This window comes from Staurois parvus, unplaced genomic scaffold, assembly GCF_062004578.1.
Source record: "Staurois parvus isolate SC_StPar_1 unplaced genomic scaffold, SC_StPar_1.0 ptg000196l, whole genome shotgun sequence".
Taxonomy (NCBI): domain Eukaryota; kingdom Metazoa; phylum Chordata; class Amphibia; order Anura; family Ranidae; genus Staurois; species Staurois parvus.
Window position 1 is genome coordinate 2,675,910 of NW_028317992.1, and position 19,913 is coordinate 2,695,822.

A 19,913-nucleotide genomic window follows, 5' to 3' on the forward strand; every position below is an offset into this window, starting at 1 on the left:
ACAACAGTGCCCCCATAAACCAATCTTTGACAGCAGAGCCCCCTGTACAGCAATGCCCCCATACAACTGTATATTACAGCACTACCCTCATACAGAAATCTATGACAGGGTGTTGTCCTATGTGGGAGTCTATTACAACTGAGCCCCGATACAGCAATATATTACAGCGGGACCCCCATACATCATTAAAGCAGTGCCCCCCCCCCTCCACACAACTGTATGTATGCTATATTTTGGATGTGGCATTTCTCCCTACTACTATGTTCATAATTCTATAGCAATGATCTATGACAGCATGCCCTCCAGTACAGCCAAGCCCTAATAAAACAAGCCCCCCATAGAGCAAGCTATGACAGAACAGCCCTCCCCAAAAAAGCGATCTTTCACAGCAGAGCCCCCCTTACAGTATTCTGGTACAGTAGCACCCCCTCCCTCACACACACAGCCCTCACTCCCTCTATGCTCACACGTAGCTGCCATATGGCTCTCAATCTGGTGCCTGTCATTTCTCATAACACCCTTTTTTCTAAGTCTCTGTTAAAGGGAAACTAGAAGATTTTTACATTTTTTTCAGTTTACAAGTTTCTAAATGTATGTGTATAGAGCTATCCGTATATATGTACTGTATATTCAATCTTTATTTTACAAATAAACATTTATTACATGACAAATGATTCCCAGAGGACCACAGGTTATCCAGAAATACAGCAAAGCAGAAGTCATCACCTTTCAGGCATGCGGTCTCTCCTTGAAATCTTGGATGGAGCCAACAGGCACCAAAGCTTTAAATGTACCAATTTCCAAAGTTATACAAGCAGCACCTTGACCCAACACATCGGACAGCATAGGTGTGAGAGGGCCTTTAGTATTGTAAGCAAATTTATACTGAAGAGTGTTGTAGAGCAATGATCTCCAAACTGCGGTCATTTGCTTCCTTTTACCAGACCCAAGGGGTACTATTCCTCCCACTGATACAAGGCACTATTCCTCCAAATGACAGCAACAGTGGGGTATAATTCCTGCCATGAACCACTGATGGGGCACTATTCCTCCCACTGATACCAATGATGGGGCACTATTCCTCCCACTGATACCAATGATGGGGCACTATTCCTCCCACTGATACCAATGATGGGGCACTATTCCTCCCACTGATACCAATGATGGGGCACTATTCCTCCCACTGATACCAATGATGGGGCACTATTCCTCCCACTGATACCAATGATGGGGCACTATTCCTCCCACTGATACCAATGATGGGGCACTATTCCTCCCACTGACACCAATGATGGGGCACTATTCCTCCCACTGATACCAGTGATGGGGCACTATTCCTCCCACTGATACCAATGATGGGGCACTATTCCTCCCACTGATACCAATGATGGGGCACTATTCCTCCCACTGACAGCAACAGTGGGGTATAATTCCTGCCATGAACCACTGATGGGGCACTATTCCTCACACTGATACAGGGCACTATTCCTCCAACTGACAGCAACAGTGGGGTATAATTCCTGCCATGAACCACTGATGGAGCACTATTCCTCCCACTGACACCAACGATGGGGCACTACTCCTCCCACTGACACCAACGATGGGGCACTACTCCTCCCACTGATACCAATGATGGGGCACTATTCCTCCCACGGATACCACTGATGGGGCAGTATTCCTCCCACGGATACCAATGATGGGGCACTATTCCTCCCACGGATACCAATGATGGGGCACTATTCCTCCCACGGATACCAATGATGGGGCACTATTCCTCCCCCCACTGACACCAACAATGGGGCACTATTCCTCCCACTGATACCAATGATGGGGCACTATTCCTCCCACAGACACCAATGATGGGGCACTATTCCTCCCACTGATACCAATGATGGGGCACTATTCCTCCCACTGATACCAATGATGGGGCACTATTCCTCCCACTGATACCAATGATGGGGCACTATTCCTCCCACGGATACCAATGATGGGGCACTATTCTTCCTCCTACTACTGACCACAGGTGCCATGTAATTTATTTTCTCACAATGACCGCCCAGTCGGAGGCATTGTTTATTCTCTTTTTTAACCTGGGATATTTTCTACCACCACTAGCCACTGTCCAGCTTCCCCCATAAAATCTGAAACTGACCCTTTGTTTACAAAATTTGAGATCCCCTGCTCTAGTGAAACAGTGGACGTTTTCAAAGGTGTTTGGTTCTCTTTAGGTACAGTTCTTACCATTGGTGCACCTTGATGGCCAATGATCAAGGGCTTTGGCCCCAGATCCTTCCGGTCCATGATGCATGGGGAATAAATGGTGAGGGGGACAAGGTACAGTGCAATGACTACAGCCAAATATGCCAGGATGAGACAAATCTGGAACACTAGAAGAAAAAAAAAAAAGATTATTGCAAAAGTATATTTATAATATTCCCCATTTTATATGTACATATATAAATTATTTTAAAGACATACTCCACTTTTGTTGATGAAAATGTTTATCAGCAGAATGATGAGCCCTTCTCTGTCACTCTGCTCCTTCCTCCTAACAGCATACGTCCTACACTACAAAACACCTAAATGGCACCTTGTGCTGCTTCTCCCTCCCCTCTCTGTGCTCTGCTGTACAGGAAGCAGCAAGAAGCCGATACCATTCCAAATTCAGGTACTTACACTTTTTCAATTTAAATACATACATTTAATGATTTAATAATAAATAGCATAAATACATTGGGGGTGATTTAATACATCTGGAGAGTGCGAAATCTGGTGCATCTCTGCATAGTAACCAATCCGCTTCAATTTTTTTTTTTGTTGGTAAAAGCTTAATTGAACAAGCTGAATGGCTACCATGCACAGCTGCACCTGATTTTGCACTCTCCAGTTGTCAGCCCCACTGTTCAGCTTTAAGGCTACGTTCACACTAGCGTTGTGTGAAGGCGGCAGAGGGGCGTTTGGGAAGCGTTTTTACCACTTCCCAAACGCCTCTGCCGATTCTGCACATTACAGCACATGGTGATGTTCTAACAGGAGCGTTTGCGTCGCGGCAAAACGGACGCCTGTGGTGGAGTCAGGAGGCGTTGAAGCCTCCTATTCTCGTCTATGGTGCCGCTCCGCAAACACCCGGCCGGCGTTTGCGGTGCGGTTGCGGAGCGGTAACACCACTCAAAGGGCTCGTTCACACTTGGCTGTTTTACCAGCTCTTGCCAAACGCCCCTATAGCGTTTTTTAATGCTCGGCAAATGCTCCGCAAACGCCGCATGCGCGGTTTAGCGACGGTTGCTAGGCGTTTGCCGAGCGTTAATAACGCCCCACAAACGCCTATAATACAGTTTGAGTGGTGTTACCGCTCCGCAAACGCGTCGCAACCGCACCGCAAACGCCGGCCGGGCGTTAGCGGAGCGGCACCATAGACGAGAATAGGAGGCTTCAACGCCTCCTGACTCGACCAGAGGCGTCCGTTTTGCCACGACGCAAACGCTCCCGTTAGAACAGCACCATGTGCTGTAATGTGCAGAATTGGCAGAGCGGTAAAAACGCTTCCCAAATGCCCCTCTGCCGCCTGCACACAACGCTAATGTGAACGTAGCCAAAGTGCATTATAGGCGTTTGTGGGGCGTTACTAACGCTCGGCAAACGCCTAACAACCGCCGATAAACCGCGCATGCGGCCTTTGCGGAGCGTTAAAAAACGCTCCGCAAACGCTGGACCAACGCTTGCCAAACGCTATAGGGGCGTTTGGCAAGCGTTGGTAAAACAGCCAAGTGTGAACAAGCCCTTAAACACAAAATGTCCAGTAAAGTGTTGAAATACAGTGCCTTGAAAAAAGTAATCATACTACTTGAAATTTTCCACATTTTGTCAGGTTACAACCAAAAACGTGAATGTATTTTATTGGGATTTTATACGATAGACCAAGAAATTGCTGTTCACAGACGCTCTCCATCCAATCTGACAGAGCTTGAGCTATTTTGCAAAGAAGAATGGGCAGAAATGTCCCTCTCTAGATGTGAAAAGTTGGTAGAGACATCCCCAAAAAGACTTGCAGCTGGAATTGCAGTGAAAGGTGGCTCTACGAAGTACTGACTCCGGGGGGCTGAATACAAATGCACGCCACACTTTCACAGATTTATTTGTAAAACATTTTGAAAACCATTTATTTTCCTTCAACTTTATAATTATGTGCCACTTTGTGTTGGTCTATCACATCAAATCCCAATAAAATACATTTACGTTTTTGGTTGCAACATGACAAAACGTGGAACATTTCTAGGGGTATGAATACTTTTTCAAGGCATTGTATATGGAAATTCCCATTTTAAAGGAAAGTTGAGTTTTCTTCAAAAACACTAAAAGGCTTGATTAGCTTATTACTTCAGTGCCTTACAGCAAAATACATTAAAGAGTTAAGAAAAAAAAATCATCCTGGTTTCCAAGTATCCAAAAACTCGCAAGTGGACACTCCAGTGCAGAAGCATCTTTGCGGCAGATCTGGGATCCTCATATTTTACCTGGGAATCTAATGGTTGGATGTGAGGTCACTCTTATCTAGGCATTGTGGGCCTAAGCCAGGGTGAAGTATAAACTTCAACCCTTTTGTTTTTAAAGAGTAACTCTACTGTTGTTGAGAAAAAAAAAAAATCATCCTGGTTTCAAAATATCCAAAAACTCGCAAGTGGACACTCCAATGCAGAAGCATTTTTGCGGCAGATCTGGGATCCTCATATTTTCTGGGAATCTAATGGTAGGATGTGAGGTCACTCTTGTCTAGGCATTGTGGGCCTAAGCCAGGGTGAAGTATAAACTCCAAACCTTTTGTTTTTAAAGAGTAACTCTACTTTTGTTGAGAGAAAAAAAAAATGCTCCCCTCTGGGTGATCTATGTACATCGCAGGGATTTTGACAAACTTTGCTGTTATTCTGAAGAATTGAAAGTTTGTCCATGTGCAGAGTGACCTTGTATGAAAGACTTTATAATTATCAGCTGCTATAAATATTGGTGCACCTACATGGATCGAATGAGGAAAGTGGCAGGGTCTGCATCCCTTTAGATGTGATTTGCCTTTGGGAGTATATCACAAAAGGGAAAAAAAAAAACATTTTTATTTCAGGGGATGCCCAAAATCTGATTTGTATCTCCGTAAAGACTTCTGGGAAAACAAGAAAGCCAAATTGCACAAGCAGGGAATGACATAATGACATATCTGGGGGGCATTCTGGATACCATCTGTGTACAGAACGACTCCAGATTGCCATATCGCATTGTACAGAAAATTACAACGCTGCAGATTGAAAAGTAAGGTCATTTTTAATAACATTCAATTACAATGTGACTTGTGTAGCAATTGTACATGCTATTTTGTGTGTTTTTTTTTTTTTTATTGCAAAGAAAAAAAAAAAAAAAAAAAAGAGAAAATGGAGTTACCCTTTAAATACATTTTTAACGTAGCAATTTGGCATGGCTGCAGCTGGGATCCAGGAGTAATAAGCAGACTTTCCCTCTAAGTGCAGCTTCCACTTAAGTAGACTGTAAAACTAAAACCAGTAATGACCATAAAATACTCACCGGCCTTTTCTGACCGTGCAAACTGACCGGCGATGATCCACGCCAGCATAGTAATGGCAACCAGGGCCCCAATGTGCAAAAATGGAGCCGTCGCCTACAAGAAAACGATGCAGATTATACCCATGATTTCCACGCAGGACAAATATAAAACGTAGAGCTCAAAAAGTCTGCAGATTTTTACTTCCTACAATCTGACTATTCTGTGCCCAATACAAGCGATCCAATCAAATGTTGATACAGCATCCTAGATCTGATTGGTCTATTCCTGTAAGATGTGCAGTGGAAGTATGTTAACTGGTCACTGGCACAGGAAGTGAGCGGAAATCTCTTCACTGGTATCACAGACCTCAACAAGACCCTTGATATACAGTAGTAGTGACTCTGAGATTTGTTGCCTTTTGGGAAATTATTTAGTCGAAAATGTACTCCTTTGATGTGCCCTGGCATAAAGAATTCATCTCAGGGTTCAAAATAGCCAAATTAAACAATGAGAGCGCCACAAGTTGGTACCAAGCCCCATTTACATATCTTAAAAACTGATATAGCCAATGCATTTTGTGGGCTCACAATTCCTTCATCAGGGCTTGGACAGCGTCAAGTATTGTATAAAACAAAGACTAGAAAGATCGCAGGTCGCCAGTCAGACAGACCGCTATCTGCAAGCATGCAAGCCCTGACGAAAGGGGAGTTGGGAACCCCCAAAATGTATTGGATATATCCTCTAACCTGTTGTCAACAAAGATAAACTTTTATTGGACTTGATATAAACCTGTGGCGCTCTCATCCTTTATATACCATTTGAATAACTTCAGGGACCCCCAGGAATACCCAGCTGACAGCAAGCTGCCTATTAGAACATTATACCAAACCGAGTTCTTGCCTATCAGTAAGTCTAGTGCTCCACTAATATGCTTTTTGTCTATGGGGTCCTGGAGGAGCATGCCTGGAGTGGCAATGTCCACGTCACACTAGCGATCATGCCAGTGGCAGGGCAACTAAGGGGGGGTGATGCCTCGCCCACCCAGCCCACCAGGGGGGGTGACGTCTCGCCCACCCAGCCCACCAGGGGGGGGGGGTGACGCCTCGCCCACCCAGCCCAAGACGGGGGTGACGCCTCGCCCACCCAGCCCAAGACGGGGGGTGACGCCTCGCCCACCCAGCCCAAGACGGGGGGTGACGCCTCGCCCACCCAGCCCAAGACGGGGGGTGACGCCTCGCCCACCCAGCCCAAGACGGGGGGTGACGCCTCGCCCACCCAGCCCAAGACGGGGGGTGACGCCTCGCCCACCCAGCCCAAGACGGGGGGTGACGCCTCGCCCACCCAGCCCAAGACGGGGGGTGACGCCTCGCCCACCCAGCCCAAGACGGGGGGTGACGCCTCGCCCACCCAGCCCAAGACGGGGGGTGACGCCTCGCCCACCCAGCCCAAGACGGGGGTGACGCCTCGCCCACCCAGCCCAAGACGGGGGTGACGCCTCGCCCACCCAGCCCAAGACGGGGGTGACGCCTCGCCCACCCAGCCCAAGACGGGGGTGACGCCTCACCCACCCAGCCCACGAGTGAATAGTTGCTCACGTTCTTGCATTGGACAATGGCTGTATGTATAGTGGGAGCTGTAGCAACCAATGGCTTGACCTGTGATACATCAAGGAAAAGAATCACATAGTTGCAAGAAAAGCAACGTTTCAGACATCACATTCCTGATGAAGGGGTCCTCCGAGACTCCAAAATGTTGCTTTCTTTGAAACTATGTGATTACACATTGAAAGCTTTGGACCCATATTGGAGAAACTCTGTGTGCTGGCGATATTTCTATTCCCAGCCAAACAAGGGACTGATGCTTTGCCCGTCCAGCCAACGAGGTAAAGACACCTCACACGACCAGCTGGTGAGTGAGCCACAAGCGTAAGCAGGTCAGTGTTTCTCATTTGCATATTTTAGCATTCTTTTAGCTCTCTTGCTGCTGATGAGCTCTTCAACGGGATCAATAATGTGATATGAAAAAAAATAAAGTGCTAACTGTCCATTTAAGTTTATCATTAGATTAGTGAAAAAAAACAGCCAATATGTTATGGAGGGGTCTTCTTGCCTTCTGAATGCCTGGTAATTTTCTTTCTTTTCCTCAATGGGATTCCACAACTGCACACAGTGTGTTAAATTGTCTGTGGTCACAACACAAAGCACGTAGGTGGGCGGTCAGGGGGCAGTAAAATCACAGCTCAACTGCCTATTACCACCCCTGGCCATCCATGTAAAAGAGGCCTAAAAGTTCTTTCCCTGATATGAGTTTCATGTTACCTGGAAGGAAATTAATAGGACTCCCCATTCTTCTTCCCACATTTGTTCTATGGACGCCATAGCTACAACTGTAGCAATCAGAACAGCAGCAAGGAAAGCCTGAAAAACAAAGAAAAAACACTTTTAAGGAGTTAGTCCACATGACCAAGGCATTTTATTAAAGCCTGGAGGGCCTGTGGCTTCTTAGGACTGTCTCACACTCACACAGGACTGTGTTTTAGGTGCGGAGAGGTATGTTTTAGGCTTATTTTTGATCTGTTACTATTCATTCCTATAAAAGGCGACTTTTGCTCCCCAAAACACCGACATTGATAAAAACCGGAGGTTCTAACCCTTCTCCACTCTATACAAAAGTATGCTTTAAATGTGTACTAAAAGGTCCACTTTAAGAAGAAAATACAAATAGGGGTTTTTAAAACAAGCAAATAATCCAAGTTGCATTATAACGATACTAAAGGTTTATTTTTTTTTGTTTTGTTTGTAAAATAACAAACGTATATACTCACCTGCTCTGTGTAGTGGTTATGTACAGAGCCGCCTGGATCCTTCTCTTCTTGGGTCCCACGCAGCCTCTTCTGGCTCCTCCTTTGTCGGGTTCCCCCACAGCAAGCAGCTTGATATGGGGCACCTGCTGCTGCCTGTGTCCATTCACACATGCAGCTGTGACTTGGCCCCACCCCCTCTCTCTCCTCATTGGCTGACTGGCTGTGATTGACAGCAGCGGTAGCCAATGGTTCCCATTTGCTGCCTCAGCCAATGAGGAGGCAGAGACCCAAGACAGCCAAGGCTATCATGCTTATCGCTGGATCTCGATGGGGCTCAGGTAAGTATTGAGAGGACGGGGGCACTGAGGAACAAAGAAGGTTTTTACCTTCATGTAAAGAATGCATGAAGGTAAAAAAAAAAACCTAGAGCCTTTACAACCGCTTTAACCATTAGCCGCCCGGCCTATAGCCGTTTGGCGGCTGCAAAAATGCTCTAGCTTTCCGGGTGCATGCCATTTGGCGTCCTCCTGCACATGCGCAGTTAGCGCGGTTGAAGAGCGGCGCCATCTGTCACCGGCCGTGTACCTCGGACACGGCCGATGACAGATCTGAGTACCGGCCCCGTTGCCGGTACCATGTGACCTGCTGTGACCAATCACAGCTTTTCACATGACAGTTGTATACAATGGATGGCTTCATTCATGCCACCCATTGTATACTAGTGCCTAGCTGTGAATGGTCACAGTGATCACATGCACGTCATGTGATTAGCTGTGGCCAAATCACAGCTAAGCACAAAAAAAACCAAAAAACCTGAAATCGATTTCATTCAGGTAAATGCTTGCTTATAGCAAAGTAATTCTTTGCTATAAGCAAATTGTGTAAAAAAAAAAAAAAAATACTGATCACTTCCCCAAAGTAGTACAATGTTACTATGGTAACATTGTACTACTTTGGTCATAGTAAAATATGAAAAAAAAATCTTAAAAATTAAACAAAATGTTATAAAAAATTAAAAATAAAAAAATAAAAAAAATTTTTAAAAAATACATATAATTTTTTTTTTCATACTGTCACCAGTCAGTGTCCCTGATCACCGCCATGCCAGTTATATGATGACACTGTACTGCACTGGTGACAGTATGTAAAAAAAAAAAATTGTGAAAATAATTTTAATTTTTTAATTTTCCGAAAAATGACAAAAAAAATACAACTTCAAAAAACTCGCCATGCCTCTTATGAAGTACGTCGGACTGTCTACTCTGCAAAAAGGGGTCATTTGGGGATATCTGTACTATTCTGACATTCTTGGACCTCAAGAAATTAGATTGGCTGTCAGTACTTCAGGATTGATCAATATTCAGATCTATACCATAGTTTGTGAACTCTATAACTTTCCTACAAACTAAATAATACATCCTAATTTGGGTTATTTTCACCAAAGACATGTAGCAGAATACATCTCGGCCTAAATTTATGAACAATTATTTATTTGTAAACTTTTATAACAGAAACAAAGAAAAACGTGTTTTTTTTTTCAAAATGTTTGGTCTTTTTTTGTTAATTTAGCAAAAAAAAACCCCAGCGGTGATTAAATACCACCATAAGAAAGCTCTAGTTGTGTGAAGAAAATGATAAAATTTTAGTTTGGGTACAATGTTGTATGACCGCGCAATTGTCATTCAAAGTGTGAGAGCGCTGAAACCTGAAAAATGGCCTGGGCAGGAAGGTGTAAAATTGCCCGGTATTGAAATGGTTAAACTATATAGGACTTTATGGCCAAAGTTTGCAGACCATCAAACCTGCATGGACTTGTTGGACATCCCATTCCAGATCTTGGCCATGCCCCGTCACCCTCCCAGTGGCTATAACAGCTTTGTCTCTTCCGGGAAGGCTTTCCACTAAATTTTAGAAATGTGTCTTTGAAAATATATACCCATTCAGCCAAAACAACATTTGTGAAGTTAGGTACTGATGTTGGATGAGAACACCTTATTCATCCCAAAGGTGTTCAGGTACAGTTGAGGTCAGGTCTCTGTACAAGACACGCAAGGTCCTCCACACCAAACTCACAAAACCAGGACTTTATGAAGCTGGCTTTGTACGCAGGGGCAGTATCATGCCGGAACAGAAACGACCTTCCCCAAATTGTTACCACCGCAATTGTCTAAAATGTTTTTGTATGCTGTAGCATTAACAACACCCTTCACTAGAAACTCTTCAACTCAATCATTTGGAGGAGGTCCACAAACCTTTGACTACATAGTGTATCAATAGAAGTATTATAATTCACTCCAGGCCTATGTAGTCACCTTGTGAAGCCAGTGTAAGTTCATCTGCTGTCCCACAGCGATGTGGCATAGTGCTAATATCTGTCAAATAAAAAAAAAATAAGAATGAGCAGATGGACACATGGAAAGTAAATGAAGAACTGAAATCTGCTATACTCAGAAAATAATTAATTCACAGAATCCACATACACAATAATCCTCTGGAATTGGAAGTTTCCTAAAAAATCGTTCCTGTGCAGTTCAAACTGAGAATTTGCTGCATAAGTATATATAGGCAGCTGAAGTTACATGCAGATCCTGACTAATCTACCTGTAATAGCGAAAATTATCTTCATATGCCTAACAGGACTCCCTATTGGTAAGCCAACCCAACAAATCAAGGAACCAATAAATTGGTAGCAGAAGCTCAGCCATCATATTAAAGGACCAATGGGAAAGTGCTATTAAGCAAAGCCAAACTTTTTCAAAGAGAACTGTACATAACTTCAGCTGCCTGTATTTGTTGATCTACTTCTTGTTTTCACTGCATTTTCCACCAAGGGTCCCTCAGGTAATATATTATTTTCCCAAATGCTTATATTGAAATTCCCAGGTCTGAGACAGGTTTATGTTATTCAGTTTTCATGTCATCAAATTCAGCCAACATTTTACCGTACTTCAGAGCAGGAATGCAGAGTTGTTACAGGATTCTTTTAGAATTACAGGCAGGGATGCCGTTAGAAACCATGGGGCCCCTTACAGCCAACCTAACAGCCCCCCCCCCCCAAAACTACAGGGCCTTGTACAGCCAACCTAACAGCCCTCCCATCTCCATCAGAATAACAACTCAGAGCAGGGCTGCAGAGTTGTTACAGGATTATTTTAGAATTACAGGCAGGGCTGCCATTAGGTTGGCTGTACGGGGCCCTGTGATTTTGGGAGGGCCCTGTCAAGTTGGCTGTAAGGGGCCTTATGTTTTCTGACAGGGCCCTCCCAAAACCACAGGGCCCCGTACAGCCAACCTAACAAGCCTACCCCCATCTCCACAAAAAAAAACAAAAAAAACCAAACAGTTTACTATGCTTCATTTTATGAATGAACACACAGTGAGTAATCAATACCAATCACTCATTGTTTTCATTCAGGAAAGGAAGGGGCTGGTAAATTATTGGAACCGATCCCCTGTATGTCTCAGCAGCATCTAAAAGCCAGCGGGGGGGAGAAGAAGCTAGCTTTCAGCTGCTGCAGAGAGCGCCACACAGGGGATTTGTTCCAGTAATTGACCTACTCACCATTCCTGCCCACATCCCATTCAGCCAGCTGCCTGGGCCCTGTACAGGAGGAGTGGTGGTACCCTCTTATCCATGGCCCTGATTACAGGGGTAGTACCAGCGATCCAGAAACATCAGCATTTTCAGTTCAGATCATTCAGAAAATAAGGATATTAGCCTTAGAAATTGACCATTTTATACCTTGTAAATAATAATGGACCAATATCGTTAGGTAGCCCCACATTCCCAGATAAAAAAAATACTCCCGTTACCCCCTGATTTCCTGCATGCTCACCTGGGACAAGTGTGACATCAATGGAGCTTCTCCCAAGTCCTGGATCAGCTAAGGATCCCAAATTCTGTAAAAATTAGATCCTGTATAATTCAGGTATCCCAAGAAACTGGGAAAAGACCCAATGACATCACCCTCATTGACAGGAAGCAGGTGGGACTGGGATGCAAGGTCCCCGTTAAATGTTCACACCTCTGGTTGCATTTATGTGTAAAATATCTGTTACAAAAGTCTCTACTGACTTGTCTATGATGTTCCAATAACACGTCTACCAATCAGAACCCAGCCAGTTGAAGCTTGTAGCCAGGTTTTCCAGAATCAGAGGACTTTCTTTTCATCAATTTAATTTTTTTTTTGAAACATTGACCTTTAAATAATCTTTCCAGGGTCCGAGCCTGCACTAGCAGAGCTTTAAACTGATGCAATCTCTCTATATGATCCCTCCATTATCCCATGAATATTTAAAAGCTTGTTGATGGATCACAGTAATAAAAAATGCGTTTAGCAAATGTTTAATCCCAGCCCACCGATAAAGCCCTAGCAGCAAATAAAGCGGCATAATTACAGCAGTACATTGTTAAATGTTGGGCGCGAACAAACCATCTAACATTAAGAGGACACAAAGGTGACCGAAGCAAATAAGAACAAATGTAATGAAGAATAAACTAGAGTTTTCAAAGGGAAGCCGGCAATTATGAACAAAGCTGCTCTGTCATTTAGCTTGGCCTTTCCTTTACGAAACTTCAGCCATTGAATACGGTTTGCATCCTGTTGCTCTCAAGCCTAATTCCCTCTCTAAATGCCAAGTCTGATGAACACGGTGAAGAAAAACATTACAATGTTCTCAATAGATTTTTTTGAAACCCCTAAAGCGTATTTATAGCGAAAACTTTTCTTTGGTTGTCCTGGAAATATAGTCAGGTCCATAAATATTGGGACATCGACACAATTCTAACATTTTTGGCTCTATACACCACCACAATGGATTTGAAATGAAACTAACAAGATGTGCTTTAACTGCAGACTGTCAGCTTTAATTTGAGGGTATTTACATCCAAATCAGGTGAACGGTGTAGGAATTACAACAGTTTGCATATGTGCCTCCCACTTGTTAAGAGACCAAAAGTAATGGGACAATTGGCTTCTCAGCTGTTCCATGGCCAGGTGTGTGTTATTCCCTCATTATCCCAATTACAATGAGCAGATAAAAGGTCCAGAGTTCATTTCAAGTGTGCTATTTGCATTTGAAATCTGTTGCTGTTAACTCTCAAGATGAGATCCAAAGAGCTGTCACTATCAGTGAAGCAAGCCATCATTAGGCTGAAAAAACAAAACAAACCCATCAGAGAGATAGCAAAAACATTAGGCGTGGCCAAAACAACTGTTTGGAACATTCTTAAAAAGAAGGAACGCACCGGTGAGCTCAGCAACACCAAAAGACCCGGAAGACCACGGAAAACAACTGTGGTGGATGACCGAAGAATTCTTTCCCTGGTGAAGAAAACACCCTTCACAACAGTTGGCCAGATCAAGAACACTCTCCAGGAGGTAGGTGTATGTGTGTCAAAGTCAACAATCAAGAGAAGACTTCACCAGAGTGAATGCAGAGGTTTCACCACAAGATGTAAACCATTGGTGAGCCTCAAAAACAGGAAGACCAGATTAGAGTTTGCCAAACGACATGTAAAAAAGCCTTCACAGTTCTGGAACAACATCCTATGGACAGATGAGACCAAGATCAACTTGTACCAGAGTGATGGGAAGAGAAGAGTATGGAGAAGGAAAGGAACTGCTCATGATCCTAAGCATACCACCTCATCAGTGAAGCATGGTGGTGGTAGTGTCATGGCGTGGGCATGTATGGCTGCCAATGGAACTGGTTCTCTTGTATTTATTGATGATGTGACTGCTGACAAAAGCAGCAGGATGAATTCTGAAGTGTTTCGGGCAATATTATCTGCTCATATTCAGCCAAATGCTTCACAACTCATTGGACGACACTTCACAGTGCAGATGGACAATGACCCAAAGCATTCTGCAAAAGCAACCAGAGAGTTTTTTTAAGGGAAAGAAGTGGAATGTTATGCAATGGCCAAGTCAACCACCTGACCTGAATCCGATTGAGCATGCATTTCACTTGCTGAAGACAAAACTGAAGGGAAAATGCCCCAAGAACAAGCAGGAACTGAAGACAGTTGCAGTAGAGGCCTGGCAGAGCATCACCAGGGATGAAACCCATCGTCTGGTGATGTCTATGCGTTCCAGACTTCAGGCTGTAATTGACTGCAAAGGATTTGCAACCAATTATTAAAAAGTGAAAGTTTGATTTATGATTATTCTGTCCCATTGCTTTTGGTCCCTTAACAAGTGGGAGGCACATATGCAAACTGTTGTAATTCCTACACCGTTCACCTCATTTGGCTGTAAACACCCTCAAATTAAAGCTGCCAGTCTGTAGTTAAAGCATATCTTGTTTGTTTCATTTCAAATCCATTGTGGTGGTGTATAGAGCCAAAAATGTTAGAATTGTGTCAATGTCCCAATATTTCTGGACCTGACTGTGTATGTATGTGTATATATATATATATATATATATATAAATAAATAATATTATATATACCCACGGCTTTTTTTTCCTCAAAGAAGAGGCGCAGGAACTTAACTATGCCCCCCGAAAACACACAACTGCCAATCTGCAAACAGTAAATGTGGCCAAATTTCACTACCAGTGGGAGGGTCTTAAAGGGGCATTAAATAAAAGGGGTGCACAACACACAGAAGGCAGTGTTTAGGGGTTCATTACATACAGAGTGCAGAGTCCATGAGTGCAATACACAGAGTGCAGATTTCCGCCCTCTTCCACAGCTGCTTACCACTGCATCCCCTGTCCACATCTCACTTTTGCCCCTCTTCAGGTCTTACCTCTGCACACAACCCCACCTCCACTGCCCCCATCTTCTCCCAACTCCTTAAAAGCTACATAGTCTTCCATGTGTCTTACTTTTGTTGCTATAGTCAGATGAAGCACCCAGCCAACTCTAGTACCTCCATGAACATTGTAGGTTGCTCTGCCTCTCTGACTTGCAGGGAGATCATCCAGCTGGGGTATCAGCATCGGTGCACCAGGAAAAAAAATGGAGAGCACAGAGGGTGCAACCTACCACGCAATGCCCCCCTCCCCCCACACTGCACCCCGGGCACCTGCATCTCACTTATCCCTGCCCTGCAGTCAGTGGGAGCCGCTCAGGAGATCAGATCTGTTGGAGCCATTGGGAGACAAGCTGCCACTTGTTAACACATTACCTGGGACTTCTGTGTTTAAAAGTGGTGAGCAGGGAACAGAGGGCCTGAGCTGGTGGTGACGAAACCGAGTTACAGCTTACAAAAAAAAAAAAAATATATATATATATATATATATATATATATATATATATATATATATATATATATACACATACACACATATACATACACACATATACATACACACACATAGTAGATAGAGGCTGGACTAAAATAGAGGCTGTTAGTACGTTACATCTGACTGCATATCTATTTCTGTGACTTTAACTGAACTGTAAATGAAGAAAAAAAAAAAGAAAAAAGCAGTGTGAGAAGCATGTTAATGTTGTAAAATCAATGTACAGTGTAGCTTCCCAACATAATCAATACTTTTGTATGAGTAAGAAATAAGCTCCTGATGATGTCCCATAGGACGAAACATGTTGGTTGGAGCCTAAGAGTACTGCTGAGGAGGAGGAGGAGGAGGAGGAGGAGGAGGAGGAGGAGGGGGGGGGGCAGAAGAGCCTGAAACAAGAACTACAGAGATCATCCTTCCCGCAACCTGCCTACAAGCCTCCACTAGCATGGACTGTATATTAGAATACCTTTGTATGGTACATGGAACATAGAGGTTGGTGTATATTCAAATAGCTTGACCACAGGAACTGGTTGCTACATACATATGCAATCACATTAATGCAAGATCAGATTCAAAACGGCCATCTACTTTTTGTACACCTGGCCCAGTAGGACTCTCAGCCAGTCATCTAGTCACCAAACTGTCACAGAGCTCCAGACCCCATTCTGTGTGTAGTAACTCACCAAGAGTGCTGTAATATACGTAAATCCTGCAGCAGTAGTGACAAGGATTGGAATGGACCAGTCATCCCAGTGTCCTGTTCTATTATATAAAAACCTGAAAAATAAGAACAACTTTTATAAACATGTTGAATGTTTGGAAGTGCATTTTTGTATGAAATTTGTATAAAACGTATATTAATTACAAGGTACATCCATGGCACGGTTTGCAAATACTGGGCTTTCTAATCAGAAAGCCCAGCACTGCCAGCACACATTTTATCAGATTGTGCTAAACTCCAGAATTTTTTTTTTTTTCTTTTTTTAACTTAAAGAAGCAGGGAAGGGTAAGGACTAGAGATGTGCTTGGGATCTTCCAAACAAATCTCTATCCAAACTATCCAATCGTTGGCTGGGTCACTCCCCATCCCAAGGCACACACAAAGGCCCGTAGCTAAAAGGGAAATAAAAGGCACATTTTGATAGAGATTCGTTCAGAGGATACCCAATTTCATCTTTTCTAAGGACCTCTTTCAGGTTTTATATGTCCACAAGATCCTCGGGGAGATTTTTCCTTGTGACAAAATTTTCACCCAAAGGGGAAACGAATAGCAATAAAAATCTGCTCAAAAATAGAACTACAGGCAAAATGTTTTTCATTTTAGATGGAAGAGGGAGTGTTATAATCCCTGTCAGATTATTTTTTTACATCTGTGCCCGATTGGGGAGATTTCCCTTCGCTTCCTGTCCCATAGCCAAAACAGGAAGTGAGAGGAAATCTCTTCAAAGTGAGGGGAATGTTTGGTTGTCACCAGACCTAGTGTCCCCATTGAAAGATTTCCCCCCATTCCTGTGCTGGGGGCAACCCAAAATCATTTTTTTTTCTTGCTCTTTCGGTTATAACAGTAAATTGGACAAATAGGGTGAATTTCCCTAATGGGGCCACAGACTGCAATAAAAGCCTGACAGGTGTTTTAATCCCACTCTATGCAAAACAAAATAAAAAAAAGGTTTTGCTTTTAGTTATAAAAAAATAAATAAATTATATATATATATATATATATATATATATATATATATATATATATATATATATATATATATAGATAGATATATATACACACACACAGCTCAAAAAAAGTAAAGGAACACTTTTTAATCAGCATCAAGTCAATTAGACTCCTGGGATATTGATCTCAGCTGCTTTGATATTAATGAAATTAACAGGTGCACTAGATGGGCAACAATGAGATGACCCCCAAAACAGGAATATTTTTTTACAGGTAGGAATATTTTTTACAGGTAGAAGCCAATTAAATTTTTTTTTTCATTTCTGACTGTGTAGATATATATACACACACACAGCTCAAAAAAAGTAAAGGAACACTTTTTAATCAGCATCAAGTCAATTAGACTCCTGGGATATTGATCTCAGCTGCTTTGATATTAATGAAATTAACAGGTGCACTAGATGGGCAACAATGAGATGACCCCCAAAACAGGAATATTTTTTTACAGGTAGGAATATTTTTTACAGGTAGAAGCCAATTAAATTTTTTTTTTCATTTCTGACTGTTTTTCATTAGTTTTGCATTTGGCTAGAGTCAGTGTCACTACTGGTAGCATGAGTCAATACCTGGACCCTACAGAGGTTGCACAGGCAGTCCAACTCCTCCAGGATGGCACATCAATACATGCATTTGCCAGGTTTGCTCTGTCTCCCAGCAGGGTCTCAAGAGCATAGAAGAGATTCCAGGAGACAGGCAGTTACTCTAGGAGAGCTGGACAGGGCCATAGAAGGTCCTTAACCCATCAGCAGGACCGGTATCTGCTCCTTAGTGCAAGGAGGAATGGGATTGAGCCATGCCAGAGCCCTACAAAATGACCTCCAGCAGGTCACTGGTGTGAATGTATCTGTCCAATCAGAAGCAGACATCATGAGGATGGTCTGAGGGCCCGACGTTCTCTAGTGGGCTCTGTGCTCACTGCCCAGCACCATAGAGCTCCATTGGCATTTGCCATTGAACCCCAGAATTGGCAGGTCCACCACTGGCACCCTGTGCTTTTCACAGATGAGATCAGGTTCACCCTGAGCACATGTGACAGAAGTGAAAGGGTCTGGAGAAGCTGTGGAGAACATTATGCTGCCTGTAACATCATTCAGCATGACCGTTTTGGTGGTGGGTCAGTGATGAACTGGGGAGGCATATCCATGGAGGGACGCACAGACCTCTACAGGCTAGACAATGGCACCCTGACTGTCAAAAGGTATCAGGAAGAAATCCTTGGACCCATTGTCAGACCCTACACTGGTGCAGTGGATCCTGGGTTCCTCCTGGTACATGACAATGCCCGGCCTCATGTGGCGAGAGTATGAAGGAAGTTCCTGGAGGATGAAGGAATTGATACCATTGGATGGCCCCCATGATCGCCTGACATAAATCCAATAGCACACCTCTGGGATACCATGTTTTGGTCAACCCGACACCGCCCGGTTGCACCTCAGACTGCCCAGGAGCTCAGTGATGCCCTGGTCCAGATCTGGGAGGCAATACCACAGGACACCATCCATCGTCTCATTAGTAGCATGCCCCGACGTTGTCAGGCATGTATACAAGCACGTGGGGGCCATACAAACTACTGAGTACCATATTGAGTTGCTGCAATGAAATTTCAGCAAAATGGACTAGGCTGCTGCATCATTTTTACACACACACGCACACACACACACACACACACACACACACACACACACATATATATATATATATATATATATGAGGTTGACCCTCTGTTTATCATGGTGACCATTGTCATTGATGAAGAAAGTTGGAGAGAGGTGAAAGAGGGGTTGGGTGGGGGCAAAATTTGCCATCAAAACAGGAGTATGAAGGATATCCTCCAATAGACACCCCTATTCCATTGATAACTGTCAAAGGTGGGATTTCTACTCATGTTGATATTTCCATTTATTTCCTGTTTTGTCTCTGAGGACAGGGGAATCTCAATAATGGGGACAGAGTGATGAATCCTGAAAGAGGTTCTAACCATTCCCCACTCTAAACAAAATGCTTTGGCTGGAGGAGTTGCACTATAAAAATGATACATAAGAATATGGTTTTCAAATTTTGAGAATATATATATATATATTTTGTGTATATATATATATATATATATATATATATATATATACACATATATACATATACATATATACATATACACACACACACACGGCCCTAGAATCCTGACAAAGTATATAAGTGAACCGAATAGAGTTGTTTTAGTCTCGCTTTAATAAAACAACAGAACAGTCAATTCTATGCCCATTACAAGTGATGTCCTGACAGCATCACCATGATGAGCTCTGCCGCGTCTCTCACTTGACATACAGAGTCGCTGGGTATCCATCACTCACAGGGTATGGCTGTTATGCCGCGTCTGAATATTAAAAAGGCCATCCATCTCATGGTCGCCCATCTGGAACGAATGCCATCTCCACCTAGTAACATCTCTGACATACTACATCTCATTCTAATAGGAGCGTCACAAACTCGATTACAGAATCACTCGAAAGCAAGACCCAGACATTGGAGCCATGCTGCCTTTCCGTCTCAGTTAAACCATTTACAGATAAAGGCCCTTTAAT

General features: G+C 43.4%; 1 protein-coding gene across 6 annotated transcripts in view; it reads right to left on the reverse strand.

The window, feature by feature from the left end:
* Positions 1–19,913, reverse strand: part of GDPD5 (glycerophosphodiester phosphodiesterase domain containing 5) — a 344,747-nt gene that overhangs the window by 80,462 nt on the left and 244,372 nt on the right. For all 6 annotated transcript variants that reach the window (XM_089678003.1, XM_089678001.1, XM_089678002.1 and 3 more), the window contains 5 exons: positions 16,289–16,382; positions 10,664–10,723; positions 7,867–7,965; positions 5,569–5,662; positions 2,242–2,387 (listed from right to left, as the gene is read on the reverse strand). In XM_089678003.1, coding sequence (XP_089534129.1) covers positions 2,242–2,387; positions 5,569–5,662; positions 7,867–7,965; positions 10,664–10,723; positions 16,289–16,382 — 493 coding nt within the window. The remainder of the gene's footprint in view (positions 1–2,241; positions 2,388–5,568; positions 5,663–7,866; positions 7,966–10,663; positions 10,724–16,288; positions 16,383–19,913) is intronic.